Genomic DNA, 18,954 nt, shown 5'->3' with positions numbered 1-18,954 from the left:
TAAGATAGAATACATAAAGTTGTTGTAATCCAATTGGGTCATAGGACTCTGCTCTCATTAGAGAGATATGACTGGTGGTGGTGTAACCTGAGGGTCACCACACCTCCAGTGAGAGGAGAGGTTGAGAAGGAGCAGCCTCCATGGTAACCTCAACTAATTCGGGAATTGAACCCATGCTATTGGTGACACTCTGCATTGCAAATATGGACGTTAAGTGTTGATTTTATGGACTGGCAGGAAATGATGTTTCTATCAGAATAATGTGACTAGATTTTAGATTGATGGAATTTTATCTGCCATTTCTGTCAGATTCACCAGTAATTGTAATTGCTACAGTGCACCGTTGACAGTAGTAATCTTTGCATTTCCACATCTGGTCACTAAAATCTAGAATAAAATGTCCTGATTCACAGTCTCTTAGGACAGCTGTCACCATGTGCAGATAGTTTGCAGGATTTTTGGGCTCTTCCCAATTGCTGCTATTGTCATGCAGTTCAGGTTTCTTGCTTGTGTTGACAGAAGTTCTTCTGTCATTTTTCAAAATTCTTTCAGGAGCTGTGAGCATTGCTGGCAAGGCACACTCACCTTTGCTGGTGAGCACCCTTGAAAAACCTGCTGTTTGTGTTCTGTAGGTGCACCTCCAGTGCTGCAAGAATGCAAGCTGCAGAATTTTGACCCGGCAACAGTCAGGGAATGGTGCAATATGTGCCAAGTCAGGAGGGGACTTGGAGTTAGGAGTATTCCCTTGTAATCTGCTGTCCTTATCCTTCTGGATGGTAAAGGTAGTTCATTTGGAAGGTGTTTCTAAGGAAGTTTTAACATTGCAGTTTGATTTATATCAGCGTTTTTTTCAATCTGGAGAGATTTTAGTTGCTTTTAAAATTGACCTGAAATTAATGTCAGAGCAATGGGCCTTACAATTTTATTCATTGATAGATATTAGATTAGATTCCCTACAGTAAGGAAACAAGCCCTTCGGCCCAACAAGTTCACGCCGACCCTCTGAAGAGTAACCCATCTAGACCCAATCCCGTACACTATGTTTACCCCTGACTAATGCACCTAAGACTATGGGCATTTTAGCATGGTCAATTCACCTGACCTGCACATCTTTGGATTGTGGGAGGAAACCAGAGCACCTGGAGGAAACTCACGCAGACACGCGGAGAATGTGCAAAGTTCACACAGTCACCCGAGGCAGGAATCAAACCTAGGTCCCTGGCACTGTGCTAACCACTGAGCCACCGTGCTTCCCCACAGTGAGAACAGTGTATATTGAAGCAATATTCTCTTTGTGATGATTCAATTACAGTCAAGTTTTCATCAAATATAGACACTAATACATGATATCTAATGAATTAACTTAATGGCAATGAAATCACTGTTAGAAGGCAATTGAAACAAACAGTCTAGCTACAGTCTAATCACAGTTTTACTATGAATTTGCTAAAAGATATAGATGTGGCACAAAAGATTGGCAATCTACAAGACCAGTAAAATAATAGTAACAACTGTGGTTGTGTCTGAGCATGTAGCACCAATTATCAGGAGCCAATAGAATTGGAAATGAATTACTGACTGCTGTTTATTTTCCTTTTTTTAAGGAGTGTCTGGTCATTGTTTTGATAGCATTTCCACTCATATTATTTCGTTGAAATGTGGATATGGTGTAATAAAAAGCAAAATACCATAGATGCTGGAAATCTGAATTAAAAGCAAAATGTGGGAAATAGCCAGCAGTCTGGCAGGATCTGTGAAAATAAAGTCTTAAAAATATGAAATGTTTCTCCCTCCACAGATGACTAAAATTTACGGTCTTTTTTTCATAATTTTTGCATGGTTCCCTGAACATCTTAAACATTTTTGTGATGCCTTTTGCTTGCACAAACTGATTTTTGAATTTATAAGTATTTTTAAAAGATAATACTTAGATTTAATTAATCTGAGATAAAGAAATTGGTTTGAAAGGTGATGCATAATGATTCTGGCTAATTTCAACCACCTTCACTGGAGAAATAAATGTTGTGGTGTTCATCAGTCGTAAGATGATATGAAGAAAGGTTTGATTGCACAATTCATGTTACTGTTTCAAGGAGAGTTCCAGAAGTAATGCACAAAATTTGGTTTCTGTTGTAAAGTTACTAAATGACACCAGATGCTGATTAAGCTAGTGCAGTTTTTGTGAACATAGCAAAAGAATTTTTCCCCATTTCTAGTATTTGAAGCATTAAAGAAATCTCTTGCCCCTTCCAAGTAATTAACTTGGATTTTTGGTCATCTTTGTGACATTTGTGTCAATCAGTATTGTGAAAAAGATTGTATAATATTAATACTGCCAGTAGAGTGGGGTGTTTGAGGATCGATGTAACAGGATCGATGGGATACCATCGCAGAACTGTCCTATGAAGAGAGGAAACTGGGCCTGTTCTCAATAATTTTGCAGAATTGAGAGGTGATTTAATTGAAACATACAAAATGCTTAATGTTTTCCATACTTGTGAAATATGGGGAAATCCACTTAAGACCAAGATTTTGTTTTATACAGAGACTTGTTTATTTGTCATCACTTTCATTAGAATTTAGATTAGATTACATTACATTACAGTGTGGAAACAGGCCCTTCAGCCCAACAAGTCCACACTGACCCACCGAACCGCAACCCACCCATACCCCTACATTTACCCCTTACCTAACACTATGGGCAATTTAGCATGGCCAATTCACCTGACCTGCACATCTTTGGATTGTGGGAGGAAACCGGAGCACCCGGAGGAAACCCACGCAGACACTGGGAGAATGTGCAAACTCCACACAGACAGTCGCCTGAGGCGGGAATTGAACCCAGGTCTCAGGCACTGTGAGGCAGCAGTGCTAACCACTGTGCCACCGTGCCGCCCACTAAATTTATATTTTGATAATGAGCCAAAGCAAAGAATAAAAATACTGTACAAGATTCAAGACTTTTCTTACAAGGAACAAACTAGTGAAGACAAACTGAGAAATTATCCTTGTGGTCACAAGTTTCAAGCAAAAATGTAAGGCATAGAACAATCTATCAAGTATATAAATTGAGTGAAATATTTGATTTTGACTCTTACTTAGGAAAATGAAATAAACTCAAATTGCATTTATATAGAACTTTTCATGATTTTGACATACTTCTCAAGAGTATTCACTGTTGCAGTATAGGAAAATATATTAAATAAACAGAAACAAGAACCAAATAAGATTGCAAAAACACTTGAGAGGTTCTATACAACAGTAAAAAGTAAAATTGCCAATTGCCAGACCATAGGCTGCAGTCTCATTAGAGAGAGATGACTGTTGGTGGCATCACTGTATTGCAAACCAGCCATCCAGTCAACTGAATTATCTAGGCCTCTGTTGTACATAAGATAATTTGTATGAAAAATAATAGCAGAAGTGAGACTGAAATTTTGTAAATATCTTTGATTTCTGCAATATTTTTGTTACAGTTACTTTGCTAAATTTAAAATAGCTGCAAAATTACATTATATATTAAACAACTGTATTAAACAAAATTGCCTTTCTTAGGGATGCTGAGATGCAAGCTTCCTTGGAAAACTCCAGAATTCATTCTCCTGAAAATACTGAGATCACTACAGTTGAAGCGAGTAGAACACTGTTATCCAATATGGTGGAGACACAGCCTTCATTAAAAAGCATATCCAGAGGTAAGACCATTTATTGAAGTTTTGCTTGTAAGTAATAAGTGCTTTCAACCACCCATATACCCAACAAATAACCAAAGAACTGCAGATGCTGGAAATCAGAAAAAAAATCAGAAATTGTTGCAAAAACTCAGTAGACCTGGCAACATCTGTGGAGAGAAAGCAAAGTTAACATTTCAGGTTCAGTTCTGAAAAAGGTCACTGGATCTGAAATGCTAACTCTTTCTCTCGCTTGCTCTCCTTAGATATTGCCAGACCTGCTCAGTTTTTCTGGGAGATGCTGCAGATGCTGGAAATCAGAGCTGAAAATGTGTTGCTGGAAAAGCACAGCAGGTCAGGCAGCATCCAAGGAGCAGGAGAATCGATGTTTCGGGCATGAGCCCTTCTTCAGGATTCCTGAAGAAGGGCTCATGCGTGAAATGTCGATTCTCCTGTTCCTTGGATGCTGCCTGACTGCTCAGTTTTTCTGACAATTTCTGATTTTGAACCACATACCCATTTCTACCTTTGTAAAAGCAGACAATTTAAAAAATACTGTTCCATCTTGTTAATGAAAAATGTAATATTATTTTGAGGGGAAGTTTCAAAGGGAAGTCTGTAGAAAATGACCAGTTTAAGGTCAGAAGATTTCTTTTTCAACTTTGTAGTTGCATTCCTGAAAAGTATGACTTTAATTGAAACATTAAGTGAATTAATGTAAGTGTAGATTTTGTATCATCCTCACTATTTGTCTTCCCACCTATGTTTGGCGTCTGCACACGTGATTATAGTACATTCACTTACCTTTTTCATCTGAATATGTTTTATAGTATATTTGTGGCCCCAGTACTAATTCCTATGGTACTCCACTAAGTACAGGTTGCCATCCTGAAAATGTCCCCTTTCTCTGAGCTGTCTTAGTTAGTCATTACTTTGTCCATGCTGACATACTAACCCAACACCGTGGACTCTTACTTCAATAAATAGCCTTGTGTGCAGTACCTTATCAAACACCTTTTAGAATTCCAAATGTATTACATTTTCTGCTTCCTCTTTATCTTGAATGTTCCCTCCTATAGTAAGTTTGTCAGGCATGATTTCTTTATCATGAAACCATGCTGACTCTGCTTGACATTCTATGTCTTTCTAAATGCTCAGCTCTTACATCTTATATAATCGATCTTAGTATGAAAGTTATAGAGTCCTAGAGATGTACAGCATCCAATTTGTCAATGCTGACCAAATAACCTAAATAAATCTAGTTCCATTTGCCAGCATTTGGCCCATATCCCTCTAAACCCTTCCTATTAATATACACATCTTTTAAATGTTGTAATTGTACTAGCCTCCATCACTTCCTTGGGCAGCTTGTTCCATACATGCACTACTCTGTGTGAAAACATTGCCCCTCTCACCTTAAACCTATGCCCTCTAGTTTTGGACTCCCGCCCAGGGGAAAGACCTTGTCTCTTTACCCTATCCATGTCCCTCATAAATTTTGTAAACCTCTATAAGGTCACCCCTCAGCCTCTGACACTCCAGGGAAAATAGGCTCAGCCTATTCAGCCTCTTCCTATAGCTCAAATCTTCCAATCCTGGCAACATCCTTTTAAGTATTTTCTGAACCCTTTCAAGTTTCACAGCATCCTTCCTATAGCAGGAGACCAGAATTGCATGCAGTATTCCAAAAGTAGCCTAATCAATGTCTTGTACAGCAGCAACATGATCTCCCAATGCTTATACTCAGTTCACTGACTAATAAAGGCAAGCGTACCAAACACCACCTTCACTATGCTATCTACTTGCAATTCCACTTTCAAGGAACTATGCGCCTTCTAATAAGTGGAATATAGTTTTTTCCAACAGGTTAAATAAGGCATTGATCTGCCTTTAAAGCTTTTTGGTGTAAAAAGCTGATGACCATTGAAGTTTTATTTGTATTCTATTTCAAAAGGGAGAAGTCGAGACTCCGCCCATTTAGTAGCTCCACTGGATGATGCATTGTTTGAGAGAATGGATACAGTGCCAGCTGGGGTTTCCATTAGGCGACGATCTGGGAGGAGAAGCTCATCTTTCCATGCTCAAATTAGTGCCTTCAATTTATTCACCACTTTTGAAAACTGTACAGAGGTACCTTCCACAAGTGAAGAACACAAGTTTGATACATATGTCAAACCTTTTGAAAATGTGCCCAATTCTCTCAACTGTAGTCAAGGAACTGAAATAGAAAGCACTGAACCAAATCAGGTGCAAATGTCGGACAACTGGGATTCTGAGAAAGTTGAAACCAAGTTTGAGAGCAGTGTGAGGAACACTGAAGTTGTTAATTCAAAAAATCCAGAGAGCATTTCAGAATTAGAACAGGAAGTGGAGCAAAGGGGAAGAAGAAGAAAGGTAATGGAAAGAAATAAAAGTACATCTTTAAATAAACACGTGAAACCAGTAAGAACTAGAGCCAGATCAAAAAGTAGAGATGGAAGTCAAAGCAACGGAAGTGCTGGCAAAGAGAGAAAAATGATTCTTGATTGTAGTGATACGTATAATTTTGATTATGAAGAAAGTATTCATCTTACACCTTTCCGTAGAAAACCTGAGCCAAGTTCATGTGAGAATATAAACTCTACTAAAAGCAGTATTGGTTCAGAGAGTAATTCAGATGATGATTTGGATGATAGTCTTTATCTACCTCCTGCTGATAAAAGACTTAAGAAATCATGGAGTGCGTGTAAAGCTAAAAGTGAAACACCAACAGCTGTAATAACCAGGCCAAGCCAAAGAACAGTAATTCTCCGAAAAGACTCAACACTCAAAAAAGAACCTGGAGTGGAAATCACACAAAATGAAACAGCACAGTCTAACTTGTTGAAAACATCAGAGTATGGTCAGTATATGTTCATTTATTCTGTTTCTTATCAACTGATCATTTAATCTAGTGCATTGAAAGCTAAGATTCAATTTTCTCCTTTGTCTTCTAGAAATGTTAATTTCATGGATGCAACATATATGCAAAAGGGGTGGAGCTCAATGATGCTAGGCATCTTCCTCCTTTATATTAGACATGAATTTTCATAGGTTGAGAGTATGGAATAGCTGCTTCTACAAAAGGCATGAATGTTAAAATTAATATGGAAATAAGATGGGGCGTGATTTCATAACTGAAAAGTCCGTGCAATAAGATTTTACATTTTAAAAGTTTAAACTTCTGTTTTTTTTTAAAGCACTATTAACACTATATCTTTGAACATAATTGCCTCCGTTCTACTTTCAACTTCAACTAAGAACTCATCTTTACGTCACAGTTTATTGTCCATTTTTTCAATCCTTCTGGAACCAAAGTAATGTACATCTCTGATCTCGTGTTTACTCTGATTCTCCTTTATTTCCCAGTCTGAAACTTTGACTTCAAGACCCATCCTCTCTGTGAGGTTTACATTGCTGATTTCCCTAGTAAAACTAGAGAAAGAGATGTGGCAATGTATAATTTCTCTTAAACTGGACTTTTTATTCTGAGCACAGGCTTCACATGCATCTTGGCACTTTGTCCCATAGAAATAATTCCTCAAATCTACTGTTCATTTTGTTGGTTCTGGCAGATTCACTATTTTCAAGCTGTTGCAGCCACAGCCTACCATCTCTCAGACTAAAAACAGCAGAGATATATGAAATAAAGAAACATTCTGCTGTAAACCCATTTTTGTGACAGTGGGATGTATCAGTTATTTTCAGATAAAGGCACATCAATTATCTTGATGTTAAAAATTTCCTTTGAGTAAAGTATAATGATAATTCAAAGCTGTCTCTTGTTTACTAGCTGCTTTCAGAACCTTCTATGGTCTTGAGAAATGGCAAATGCCTCATTGTCAGACCATTTCCTTGGGCAGTATTTGGAGAGATTGCTATAACCCTAGTTGTGAATATAGCATACTAGCAATGCAGTAGGACTTCCCTTTTGATTTAAATCTCCAAGCTTGTCTGAGCTCTTCAAATCTAGTTTTCTTTCAGCTGTCATTTCATGTCTGCACCATAACAATGCTGAGATTTCAACTGTAGCATCAAATTCAATATAATTTTATCCACCTAAAGGTATAAACATGAAAAATAAGATCTTAAAATTTGAGCAGCAGACTGTTACAAATTAATGTGATTAGTCCTTTTGTGTTATAACAATCTTTCTTCCAGCTCATAGGACTTTTCCATTGTTCTGGTATAATCACCCTATGGGCTTCCACAGCTTATAAATTAGGACTGAGGCATCCACACTACTACTGCAAATATCCAACTGATTGATTGTCAGGCTGAATAGTAGAACTCTGATCTCTATTTACTGTTTCTGGAATGGAACTTGAACCTGTGCACCTTCTGATTTGAAAAGAATGTTTGCTCACAAGTTTCTGTCACGACGTTAGTTAGAATTTTAAATTTCAAGTGTGATGTATTCAGAGATCAGTGCTCATTCTGATTTGAGCACAAAAAGATTTGCATGAACACATCCAACATAAACCAGGGGATGCAGTCGTGGGTCTGGACTTGCCAACAGGAAAAATGAGTTTCACCAGTTTGTTCAGAGGAGATAATACCTTTGAGACTCAGCCATATGAAGTGAGGTTTTCTCATGTCTCAGTTTGACAGTGCAACTCTTGTGTGCAATTTTCCAAGAACTCCTTTTATAGCTTCCATGTGAATGTTTCTCTTCAATTAATTTGCCATAGCACAACTTGTTTTGGACATGATCATCAAGTATTCTGCAAAATATGTGCTGCCCATCCTAGCTGAGTGTGCTGTAGCAGACTGTGGCTGTTGGAAAGGGAGAGTATGTCAGTATTAGGAAACTAGTCTTTGTCATCTGATCTTGTTTCTTTGCAAGCTAGCTCTGCAAAAGTGGTGTGGAGATCACAAAAATAGGATAAGGCAGATCAACTCATGGCTTGAAGGATGATATTGAATTCCTGAGACATTGGGACTGGCTTTGGGGGAGATGGCACCTGTACAAACAGGACAGTTGTACCTGAACAAAATCAGAAATGAGTTCCTGTGAGCATTTTGCTAATACTGCTTTTTCCATTTAGGGGCATGGTGGGAATCTTTAATATAACTTTGTAATGCGGTGAAAAACCAAGAAACTATTAGAGAGTAATACCAAGGTTCTCAAAACACTGGGAGAAACAGATAGCATTAAAATACAAGGTAGATTTGTAAAAGGAAGAAAGAAATGCTGTCTAAATCAGGCTTACACTGCATGCATGTCAATGCGTGGAGTATGGTTGGTAAGATTCATGAATTAAAGTGCAGATTGCTATGTACAGGTAGTTCTCCTGTAATGTTATGGTTATGTTCTTATGCAATCTTGCATTAGAGAAAAATAATCCTTAAGAAACAACTTGGTTTTGGCAATGTAATAACACATGTTTTAATAGTTCACGCTTTAGAAACAGTGTTCCCGTTTGTGCCAACTAAAGGTGTTATAGCAGTACGACCTGTAGATGATGTGACTATAAGTGAGACATCCCTCAAGGAAGGGCAGGACTGGGTATTAAATATTTCTGGTCACAAAGGAACTTTGTTCAGAAAAGGGTGGGGGAAAGAAAGAGGGGGAAGGGTGGTAACAATTGTTAGTTTAAACCAATTATTTTAATTTATTCATTTGTTGGATAAGGGTAGTTAAGAGTCATCCACATTGCTCTGCATCTGGAGTCACATGTAGGCCAGACCAGGTATGGATGATAGTTTCCAGATGGGTTTTTCTGACAATGAATGATGAAATACAAATATTATTGGATTCAAATTCAACAATCTGATGTGGTGGGATTCGAAGCCAGGTCCCCAACACGTTAAATGTGTCTCTAAATTAACAGTCAATAGATAATACAACTGGGTCATCACCTCTCTTTTATACAGTTGAGGAAAGCATTTTAATGTTTCAGAAAGTGAATGTCCCAGAAGAACAGAATAGATTTGGCTAGAAATATGGAACATAACGGGTGCAATTAAATCACTTAATGTAGTCTATAGACTACCAACTGATGGGAAGATTTAAAGAGTCAATCTGCAATGAAATGACAGAGAGGTGCGTACATCATCATTAGTTATAATGGGGATTGTAACTACCCGAATGAGGGACAAGCCTTTCTAGATTTGTATTCTGCAGAAACTTCTGTATTGGTACCTGACAGTCCAAAAAGGAGGCTGTAACATTGTATTCCTGTTGTAATACCCTTATGCACTTTGTACGGTATGGATCTGCCTGTACTGCATGCAAAACAATACTACACTAGACCTAGGTACATGTGACAATAATAAATCAAATCCAGGATGTTTCTTTTTTTTTAGAAACAAGCATGGCTAAGTAAAGCAATTATCAGTGAGGAAGCATTTAGGGGACAGTAATTATTGTATCAAAAGGTGTGTAGGAAAAAAATAATTTAGAGAGAGAATAATTAACTGATGGAGAGTTCAGTTCACTGGGGAAAGAACCAAACTGGGGCAAACGGACTGAAACTGAAGGTTGGCAAGAAAATCTAATTCTACAAAGAGGAGATGGTTTGAGCACAGTTGGGAGATAAACAGTAAAAAGGTGGATAAAAGGAGTGTGGTTGCTTTTAAAAAAAGGAATTAGTATATGGAGGCAGGGAGTGTGGATAATGTTATAGAGTTTGTACAGCACAGGAGAGGCCTTTTGGTCCATTGAGTCTATACTGACTTATCCATACTTATCCCACTTTCTGGCACTTGGCACAAAGACTTGAATGTCATGACATGTCAAGTTTAGATCAGAGTGATGCTGGACAAGCACAGCAGGTCAGGCAGTATCTGAGGAGCAGGAAAATCAAAGTTTCGGGCAAAAGCCCTTCATCCTGATCTTTTGCCCAAAATGTCGATTTTCCTGCTGTGCTTTTCCAGCACTGCTGTGATCTAAACTCTGGTTTCCAGCATCTGCAGTCCTCACTTTTGCTTATGACATATCAAGTGCTCATCCAAGTACTCTACTTTGTTTTTTTCCCACCAGGCAGGGCATTCCACATTCCCACCATTCTCACAATAAAAAAGGTTTGAAGATCACTCACTTCTCAGCTTCCTAGTGTCCTGCTATTCCTTGTGTTCTCCCTCGTCTTGTTACTTCTTCCAAAGGGCACCCCGTCGTACTTTTAAACATGTTAAATGAATACTCTTTTTACTAAGGAAAGAGATGCTACTTGGGCCACGGTGACAGGGTTAAATTTTAAAAAAATTTGAGGTTGTATTAGTGGTTGTATTATGGACCAGGCCAGAACCCTCATTTTAAGAAGGCAGCCCAGGACCTAACTTTTTCAGTTGTTTTAAGCCGCTGTAAGATTAATATTCTAGGAGCGACACAGCTGGTCAAACCACTCTATTTTAAACTAAACCAGAATTTATTTACACACAAACAAAATAAAACCGAATTTAGAATAACATAACTATTTGAAAACCCAACCAATGTGAAAGTGCAACTTAACAAAGAGCTGTTCCAATTTCCTGCAACCTCTCATAAACCAAACCCCTGGCGAAAAAGTAAATTCAAACACAGGTTCTTACAAGAGAGATGTCAGAGAGAGGATCAGCTTGGAGTTTTTGTTTTGGGTCCCCAGCTAAAACTAACCCAAACTAGAAAAAACCCAGAACTGGGAGAACTGGCCACTTCCCTTTCATTGTTCAAGTATTTTCTAAACAAAAACCTGAAATCCTTTTTTGATTATTGATTGGGTAGCATCTGTTAGCCATTATTAAAGTAGCCAGTTGAGACATTTTGGCAACTCTGCCTTTACGACCCCTCCCTAAAAAAAACAGAATAACCTTATTAAAGGAGCAACATTGTCATAGTTGTTTCTGAATTCTGAAAAAAACAGAATAACCTTATTAAAGGAGCAACATTGTCATAGTAAGGCAATAGGACTTGAAATATGTTCAAGGATATTGAAGAAAGTGAATGGAAATTGCAGAGGCACTGACAATGCTTCAATCTTCCTTAGAATTGGGTTATGCCAGAGAACTGTAGATTTGGACATGTTCGAAAAAGGTTGTAAAGATGAGCCCAACAATTTGATCAGTTGGTTTGACTTCAGGGATCAGGAAACTCTTTTTTTGGGATAGAAGTCTTGTGGTTAATTAGGAAGAGCCTAATTATGGGAAAATGTTTAACCAACTTGTGTTTTTTTTTCTGAAAATGCATCAGAGTTCAAGGATAATGCTTTTGACTTTTAACAGTGCCACACAACAGACCTGTGAGGAAAGTTTTAGCTCGTGGAATAAGAAGCATAGTAGCAACATGAATACAAAATTGGCTGAGTGATAGGGAGCTAAGAATAAAGGATCATTGATATTTCTAATGCTAGAGGAAGATTTTTTTTTAGTGGAATTCCCCAGGAATCAATTTTGAGTCCCTTGTTCTTCCTAATATACAAAAGAACATTAACAAGTTGGTGGAGTGGGCAGATAAGTGACAGATGATGTGCAACGCAGAGAAATGTCAGGTGACTATATTTTGATAGATCGTTGAGTTACAGAATAAAAAATCAAGGTCACTGTCATGAAAGGTAGCGAAGACCTGGATGTATGTGTGCATAGGTCACTAAATTTAGCAAGGCATGTAGAGCAAGAAATGAATAAATCAAGCAGTATCCTAAGCATTCTTAATAGGGGCATGGAGTATGGGAGTAAGAAGTTTATGAAGAAGTTATAGAAGACATTAGTTAGACCTTGGCTGAAGTGTATAATTCTGCATGCCATACATTTAGGAAGAATGTGAATGCATTGGAGAGAACTCAAAAGAGGTTTACACAGATGGTTCCAGGGTGGAGAGCCTTCCGTATGAAGTTATATTGGAAAAGTTGGGACGATTCTTGTTGAAAAGGAAAAGGCTAAGAGTATGTTTGATCAAAGCTTTCAAAATGAAGGAGCTGGGGAGAAACTGTGCTGCCTTATTTAAAGCATTGAGAACAAAAGGACACAGATATAAGGTAATTTGTAAAAGATATGAATGTGAGTAGTTAGAATCTGGAATGCACTGCCTGGAAGTATGGTGGAGACCACTCCAATTGAAGAATTCAAGAGAGCCTTTGATAACTATTTAAATGGAAATAATATACATGGTTATCAGGAAAATGCAGGACAATGGTAATAAATGATATTCATTCAGAATTCTGCAGGCATGATGTGTTAAATGTCCACCTGCATCATAACAATTTTTAAAAAGATTTTCTGGATTATTAGTCCAAACTTTCTTCTTGTTAGTTCTGTAGCACAACCTGTGTCATTGTATTCTGCTGGTGGCATTCTACAAATAAGATCATAAATGGTGAGCTTTGATTCTGGAAACTTAATGCATATTTAAAGGTGGCTCATTTCTCAGGGGTTCAATTTAACACTTTGGTCAAAGTCAAATGTTTGTTTGTTTAAGTTTTTATTTCCAACATAGAAAGAAAATGAGTGATCTGTTGGCATGCTGAATGTCAAGTTTTTAGATTAGATTACTTACAGTGTGGAAACAGGCCCTTTGGCCCAACATCTTTTAAGACAAACTCAAGATATATTTTAGTTTCTAATGCTTAATGTGTTAATACGTCTTATTTGCTCATTAGATAAAATAAATTTATTGGAACATTCTCAAACAGCTGCACAGCATTTCCAGTTCCAAACTGAGTCAGATAATGAACCAGAAAGCCCTTCTATCAAACATAAAAACATAGAAAATTTTCAAAATTCTGAAGAAAGCAGCACTGTTGAATATCACAAACCAGTACTGAAGAAATGTATGCTCCTACAGCAAGAAGTAAATGCAGGAAAGAATGCAACAATGAAGAATAAAGACAAGTTTAAAACACCAAGTATGGATATTTTCAAAAGCTGCTACATATTAGTTTGTGCAAAAATAATTTCTACCAACAATAAGCATCACTTAAGATTTATTTTGGACATAGTTAATATGGTTTCATTTATCATTAAGATCACTTTTGAATATAAAAGATTTAAAATTTGCCCACATAGTAATCTAATTCCTTGAACTGAACATGTCTATCAGTATATATACACATTTTAACATTTCCAATATAATTCCTTTTGGTGGTATTGATCTGTCCTTTCAAATGGTGCTGATTTTTGGCATTTTCTGCTAAATGCAATATTTGCCTTTCTAAGCTTCGATTTAAAAAAAAATTCTGATGGATATTGTTTATGGACATGTTCATTCTGTAATGTAATTGTGCATTATATGGTAGAACTTCTCTAAGAAGTGAATATGTTTTAAAAATTCAGAGCAGATCTTGGAGCATTAAATTATTTCAAGTCTATTAATTTTCTCCTTAATGCCATACATAGTCTAGTAAATATAAATTTCAAGTTAAGACAAAATGGAAGATATTGTTAGTAATATTCTAAGACAGCTTACTTTATAAGATGTTTGGCTAAATTATAAATATCCATTAGAAAGATGTGTGAAGTCAGGGAACATATCAACCAATTGATTTGTAGTTCTTTACAATAACTGTTTCCTCTTTTGTAAGAAAGGAATTGTATCTCAGATATACCATTTAATTTTTCATATTATTGATACAGGAAAGAACTTTAAACCTCGCTTCAGTCTGTGTGATGTCACCAATTTTTCAAAACTACCTTCTGAAAACAAGGAAAAGAAGATGTCCTGTCCTGCTTTGTTAGAAAGAATGAATACAATTTCGCCAATAGTTCGTAAACGGAGATGCACCATGACTGTAAATTACAAGGAACCCAGTCTCTTAGTGTGAGTTGAACTTGTTCGTATACATTATAGAAAATACAACATTAAGAAATCATTTTATCTGTCTTAGGCTTTTCAGTTGGAATTATCTACTTTATTTCACATTTTACCATTCTTTTCCTCATACACACTTAACATTCTTCTTTTCTGAGCACTTATCACATTTTTATCTCTGTCAATGCTGCAACAGTAAAATTGCCCTTGTGTGAGGATACATTACTGCGTAAGGTAAATCATGTTTTCGGGATCCCTGAGGGAGAGGAGGAGCAGCCCCAAGTTATAGTCCACATAGCACTCATGACATAGGTAGGAAAAGGGATGGGGATTTAAGGCAGAAATTCAGGGAGCTAGTGTGGAAGCTTAGAGCTAGAACAAACAAAATTTGTTATCTCCAGTTTGTTACCTGTGCATGTGCTAGCAAGGAATAGGGAGAGAGAGGAGTTGAATATATGGCAACAGATGGAGCAGGGGGGAGGGTTTTGGATTCCTGCATAATTGGGGCTTATTCTGGGGCAGGTGGGACTTCTACAAACAGGATGGTCTTCACCTGAACCAAAGGGGTAACAATATCCTGGGGGAGGGGAGGGGGGATATTTGCTAATGCTTTTCGGGAGGGTTTAAACTAATTAAGCAGGGGGTTGGGAACCTCAATTGTAGTTCCAGTGTCCAGGAGGTTGAGAGTAGTGGGGTCAGAAATATGGTTTCAAGAGTGCACCGGCAAGCTAAAAGGTGGTTTGAAGTGTCTCTATTTCAACGCCAGGAACATCTGGAATAAGGTGGGTGAACTTGCAGCATGGATTGGTACCTGGGACTTCGATGTTGTATCGATTTCAAAGACATGGATACAGCAGAGACAGGAACGGTTGTTGCAGGTTCCGGGATTTAGATATTTCAGTAAGAACAGAGAAGATGGTAAAAGAGGGGTAAGTGTGGCATTGTTAGTCAAGGACAGTATTATGATGGCAGAAAGGACGTTTGAGGACTTGTCTCCTGAGATAGTATGGGATCAGGTTAGAAACAGGAAAGGAGAGGTCACCCTATTGGGAGTTTTCTATGCACCTCCAGTTAGTTCTAGAGATGTAGACGAAAGGTTAGCAAAGATATTCTTGATAGGATTGAGAGTAACAGGGGATTTTTAACTTTCCAAATATTGACTGGAAATGCTATAGTTCGAGTACTTTAGATGAGTCAACTTTTATCCAATGTGTGCAGGAGGATTTCCTGACACAGTATGTAGTCAGGCCAACAAGGGGTGAGGCAACATTGGATTGGGTAATGAACTTGGCCTGGTGTTGGATTTGAAGGTAGGTGAGCACTTTGGTGATAGTGACCATAATTCTGTTCTGTCCACTTTAGCGATGGGAAAAGATAGGTATATATCGCAGGGCAAGAGTTATAGCTGGGGGAAAGGTAGTTATCATGCGATTAGACAAGATTTAGGATGCATATCATGGAGAAGGGAACTGCAGGGGATGGGCACAATTGAAATGTGGAGCTTATTCAAGGAACAGCTACTGCATGTCCTTGGTAAGTATGTACCAGTCAGGCAGGGGAGGAAGTGGTCGACCGAGGGAGCCATGGCTTACTAAAGAAGTTGAATATCTTGACAAGAGGAAGAGGACTGCTTATGTTAAGATGAGATGTGAAAGCTGAGTTAGGTACTTGAGAGTTACGAGTTAGCCAGTGAAGGCCTAAAGAGAGAGCTAAGGAGAACCAGGAGGGGACATGAGAAATCGTTGGCAGATAGGATCAACAAAAACTTTAAAGCTTTCTATAGGTATGTCAGGAATAAAAGAATGACTAGAGTAAGATTAGGGCCAATCAAGGATAGTAGTGGGAAGATGTGCGTGGAGTCCGAGGAAATGGGAGAAGCGCTAAATGAATATTTTTCGCCCATATTCATATTGGAAAAAGACAGTGTTGTTTAGGAAAATACTGAGATACAGGCAACTAGACTAGACGGGATTGAGGTTCACATGTAGGTGTTAGCAATTCTGGAAAATATAAAAATAGATAAGTCTCCTGGGCCAGATGGGATTTATCGTAGAATTCCCTAGGAAGCCAGGGAGGAGAATGCGGATCCTTTGGCTTTGATCTTTGTTGTCATTGTGCCAGAAGACTAGAGGATAGCAAATGTCATTCCCTTGTTCAAGAAGGGGAATAGAGACAATCCTGGCAATTATAGGCTAGTGAGCCATGCTTCGATTGTGCGTAAAGTGTTGGAAAAGTTTATAAGGGATAGGATTTACAATAATTTAGAAAGAAATGTTGATTAGGGATAGTCAACACAGTTTTGTGAAGGGTAGGTCATGTCTCACACACATCTTTCTCAGTTCTTTGAGAAGGTGACGAAACAGGTGGATGAGGGTAAAGTGGTTAATGTGGTGTATGTGGATTTAATAAAGCATTTGATAAGGTTCCCCATGGTAGGTTATTGCCCAAAATATGGAGGCATGGGATTGAGGGTGATTTAATGGTTTGGAACAGAAATTAGCTGGCTAAAAGATGACAAACTGTGATAATTGAGGGAAATGTTCATCCTGGAGTTCAGTTAATAATGGTGTACCACAAGGATCTGTTTTGGGTTCACTGCTGTTTGTTATTTTTATAAATGACCTGGATGAGGGCATAGAAGGATGGGTTAGTAAATTTGCGGATGACACTAAGTTTGGTGGAGTTGTAGATAGTGCTGAAGGATATTTCAGGTTACAGAGGGATATAAATAAGCTGCAGAGCTGGGCTGAGAGGTGAGAAATGGGGTTTAATGTGGAAAAGTATGAGGTGATTCACTTTGGAAGGAGCAAGAGGAATAAAGGACACTGGGTTAATTGTAAGATTCTGGACAGTGTTGATGAGCAGAGAGATCTTGGTGTCCATGTGTATAGATCCCTGAAAGTTGCCACCCAGGTTGATAGGGTCAGTAAGAAGTCATATGGTGTGTTAGCTTTTATTAGTAGAGGAATTGAGTTTCGGAGTTATGAGGTCATGCTGCAGCTGTACAAAACTCTGGTGCGGCTGCATTTGGAGTATTGCATACAGTTTTGTACCCCGCATTGTCGGAAGGATGTGTAAGTTTTGGAAAGGGTTCGGGGGCAATTTATCTGGTATGGAGGGACAGTCTTATGAGAGGCGACTTAATTGAGACATACGATAATCAGAGGGTTAGATAGGTTGGACACTGACAGCCTTTTTCCTCGGATGTTGATGACTAGCATGAGGGGACATAGCTTTAAATTGAGCGGTGATAGATATAGGACAGATGTAAAGGTAGTTTCTTTATTCAGAGTAGTAGGGGCATGGAATGCCCTACCTGCAACAGTAGTTGATCTGCCAACTTTAAGGGTGTTTAGATGGTCATTGGATAAACATATGGATGAAAATGAAATAATGTAGGATAGATAAACTTCAGACTGGTTCCATGGATTGGCGCAACTATGTTCGAAATTCAATTCTTAGATTTTGTAATTTTGGCTCAAGACTGATCAAACTGGTGCCCAAGATATGGCACTGAAGGTGAAATTCATTCCAAAAACCTCCTCCTCTGTCCTAAACCTTCTTTGAATTTCCTTGAAACACAGTAGTGATAAATATTCCAAATACTAACTAGTTATTTAACTTCCTGTTTTGTCTTGATCCATTTCCCTAATCCCAACTTTAAATGTTAATAAAAGATTTGTTCTAATCAACAGGAAATTACGAAGAGGAGACCGGTATACTGACACACAATTTTTGAATTCACCAATATTCAAACAACGAAAGAACAATGCGTGTATCCGCAAATCTGGGGAAAAGCCATTTCCGCTGAGTAGATATAATGAGGCGTTTGTTGGCTGCCGTTAATTTTTTTTACTAAATATGAATTGTATTGGAATCATGATATTCTGAAGTTTAATCATTTATTGTATTTTTTAAATTTCAAACCTATTTCATGGGAAGAGTTTTTACACATGTAGTTAGATGCTTAAGAAAAGCTTAATAAATATGATCTACAAGTTTATTTAATTGGTTAATTATTCCTGCACAATGTCAGATTTCTGTCCTCAAAATACTAATACTCGTCAAATAACATTGGATTATATGAAATGTCTACATGATTACATCACCTTCTTGAGGCTGCATCTGTAGTATTTAGAATTGCTTGAACACATTGTGAATAAATCATCATATTTAACATTTTGTTTTGTCTTGTTACTTTTGTCTTTGTTTTCTTTCATCAAAACTTTTCTAAATTTTGAATGGACTGTCAGCTATAATGTCAAACACAAATTGACTCCTGCATCTTGTTGGGAGGGTGGCAGTCACTCAAAGCCTGAAATGGCCTTAATTTATTTTCTTGTTTTGAAGCAGGTGGCCTACTGTTGCAGTAGGGACCTTACCAATGTGCCCTGAGGGCTCCAACATATGAGTCAATAAATTCTCAATTGAAAGCCAGTAGTTTTGGTCAATATGGGGACTGAAATAGCACCTTAATAGGTGTTTATTAGTATTGAAGCTTATCTAGCATGAGTCGGCTCCATTTAAATGGGGGTGGGAGGT

At 37.9% G+C, this 18,954-nt stretch overlaps 1 protein-coding gene across 9 annotated transcripts in view; it reads left to right on the top strand.

Moving 5' to 3' along the window:
- The window catches only part of LOC140480619 (shugoshin 1-like), a 33,054-nt gene extending 14,460 nt beyond the window's left edge, over nt 1-18,594 (top strand). For 7 of the 9 annotated variants that reach the window (XM_072575742.1, XM_072575738.1, XM_072575737.1 and 4 more), the window contains 5 exons: nt 3,556-3,695; nt 5,626-6,552; nt 13,265-13,510; nt 14,238-14,421; nt 18,108-18,594. In XM_072575742.1, coding sequence (XP_072431843.1) covers nt 3,556-3,695; nt 5,626-6,552; nt 13,265-13,510; nt 14,238-14,421; nt 18,108-18,258 — 1,648 coding nt within the window. In that variant the 3' untranslated portion in view covers nt 18,259-18,594. The remainder of the gene's footprint in view (nt 1-3,555; nt 3,696-5,625; nt 6,553-13,264; nt 13,511-14,237; nt 14,422-18,107) is intronic. The other 2 variants (XM_072575743.1, XM_072575744.1) reach the window with 2 other exon arrangements.
- The last annotated feature ends 360 nt before the right edge of the window (nt 18,595-18,954 follow it).

Source organism: Chiloscyllium punctatum, chromosome 8, assembly GCF_047496795.1.
Source record: "Chiloscyllium punctatum isolate Juve2018m chromosome 8, sChiPun1.3, whole genome shotgun sequence".
Lineage (NCBI taxonomy): Eukaryota > Metazoa > Chordata > Chondrichthyes > Orectolobiformes > Hemiscylliidae > Chiloscyllium > Chiloscyllium punctatum.
The sequence above is the reverse complement of the archived record's forward strand: the minus strand, read 5'-3'. Positions and strand labels throughout refer to the sequence as shown.